This window comes from Penaeus monodon, chromosome 19 (genome assembly GCF_015228065.2).
Source record: "Penaeus monodon isolate SGIC_2016 chromosome 19, NSTDA_Pmon_1, whole genome shotgun sequence".
In the NCBI taxonomy this organism is placed as follows: domain Eukaryota; kingdom Metazoa; phylum Arthropoda; class Malacostraca; order Decapoda; family Penaeidae; genus Penaeus; species Penaeus monodon.
Window position 1 is genome coordinate 47720853 of NC_051404.1, and position 1343 is coordinate 47722195.

The window sequence follows — 1343 nt, forward strand, 5'->3', positions numbered from 1 at the left end:
TCCTATTCTCACCAGCCTGCAACAGTGGAAGCCCAGAGGGATGAGGTGGACGCACGTCTAGCAGGTCTTATAGCACTTATGATCGTTCTCTTCATTGGCTTCATCTCCTTCATTGTTGTTTGTTGTTGCCTCAGATACTGGTATGATTTTATTTCATAGACATTGTTTTATTTGAATATTTGAATATGAATATGAAATGTTCTAATTAGATTTGTTTTACTACATCTTAACAAGTTGTAGAAAGATTTTGTAAAATGAATTTGGCGAAGTCTTAAACAAGAAAGCAATAACTATTTGAAATATTTATCTTTTCCTCATAACCAGAGGACTCACTGAACTGTTTATTTTGCTATTTATTTCTTAGGGTAATGACTCCATCAAGCAGATCCACAGAGCATTTGATCAAACGTAATATTGATGAAGATTTGGGTCTAAACACTACAGAAAATCCATTGTGGGTTGACCAGTAAGTATTTATCCTTAAACGAGCTTTGAGTATGCTTAAATGATTGTAATTTAAAAGCCAAGGTTATGATATTCATGTTAAATCAATTACTTATTTGTTAAAATAATGTTCAATATTCCTATTCATATAACTTTCAGCCCTATTAAATTATATTTTTTCTTTCACAGGAAATTGAAAATGTATGAAGAACAGGAACTAACCATGCAAGTAATGAGTGAGTTTGACACAACCCAAGTGAACGGCGCTCCTCCTCCAGGCCAGGGTCCAAGTGTCACGGTTGATGCGGAATGGACTCCTGACCGAAGATCTAGTATAGACTTATCACAGGTCTGTTCTGCAGATTCACTAGTGTTTTTCATATGAAGATATTATTGGTAGATATACACAAATTACATAGCATGCTTGTACGTAAGAAACTAAATTTTCAGCCTACTTGGCAATTACTTCATAATAAAATAAACTTTTTTTTTTTTTTTATGTCAAACATATTTACATTTTCATGGTAAATATCAAGGTTTAACATTTACCATACACCACTAATTACATTCCATTATGCTAAAATTCTTTTGCAATACTTTCCAGTTGGATGCACAGAGTAATACATATGCTACAATCCAAAAGTCCCACGGAGGTACACTGCGATCATTGCAACTGCGAGGACTGCAACAAGGGACACTAACTCTTGGAGAAGATCCTGGGGAGAGCAATGATTATGCAACCCTTGATCATCTAAGACGTCCATCCTCTGCCCAGGGTCCTCGCGTCCCCGGTGTGGAGACTCCTAGATCACCTCTGCATCAGGTGCTGTTTATGGCCTGACCTCTCCTGTTTGTTTCAGCATGTTATGAAATGGTTGACGTTTTATTCATGGAAAAAC

The 1343-nt window shown here is 36.3% G+C and overlaps 1 protein-coding gene across 1 annotated transcript in view; it reads left to right on the plus strand.

The window, feature by feature from the left end:
* LOC119585276 (cadherin-87A-like) overlaps positions 1 to 1343 on the plus strand; it is a 49841-nt gene that overhangs the window by 48058 nt on the left and 440 nt on the right. Inside the window, exons 36-39 of the mRNA XM_037933950.1 lie at positions 16 to 140; positions 365 to 466; positions 634 to 793; positions 1049 to 1267. Of these exons, the coding sequence (XP_037789878.1) occupies positions 16 to 140; positions 365 to 466; positions 634 to 793; positions 1049 to 1267 (606 nt within the window). The remainder of the gene's footprint in view (positions 1 to 15; positions 141 to 364; positions 467 to 633; positions 794 to 1048; positions 1268 to 1343) is intronic.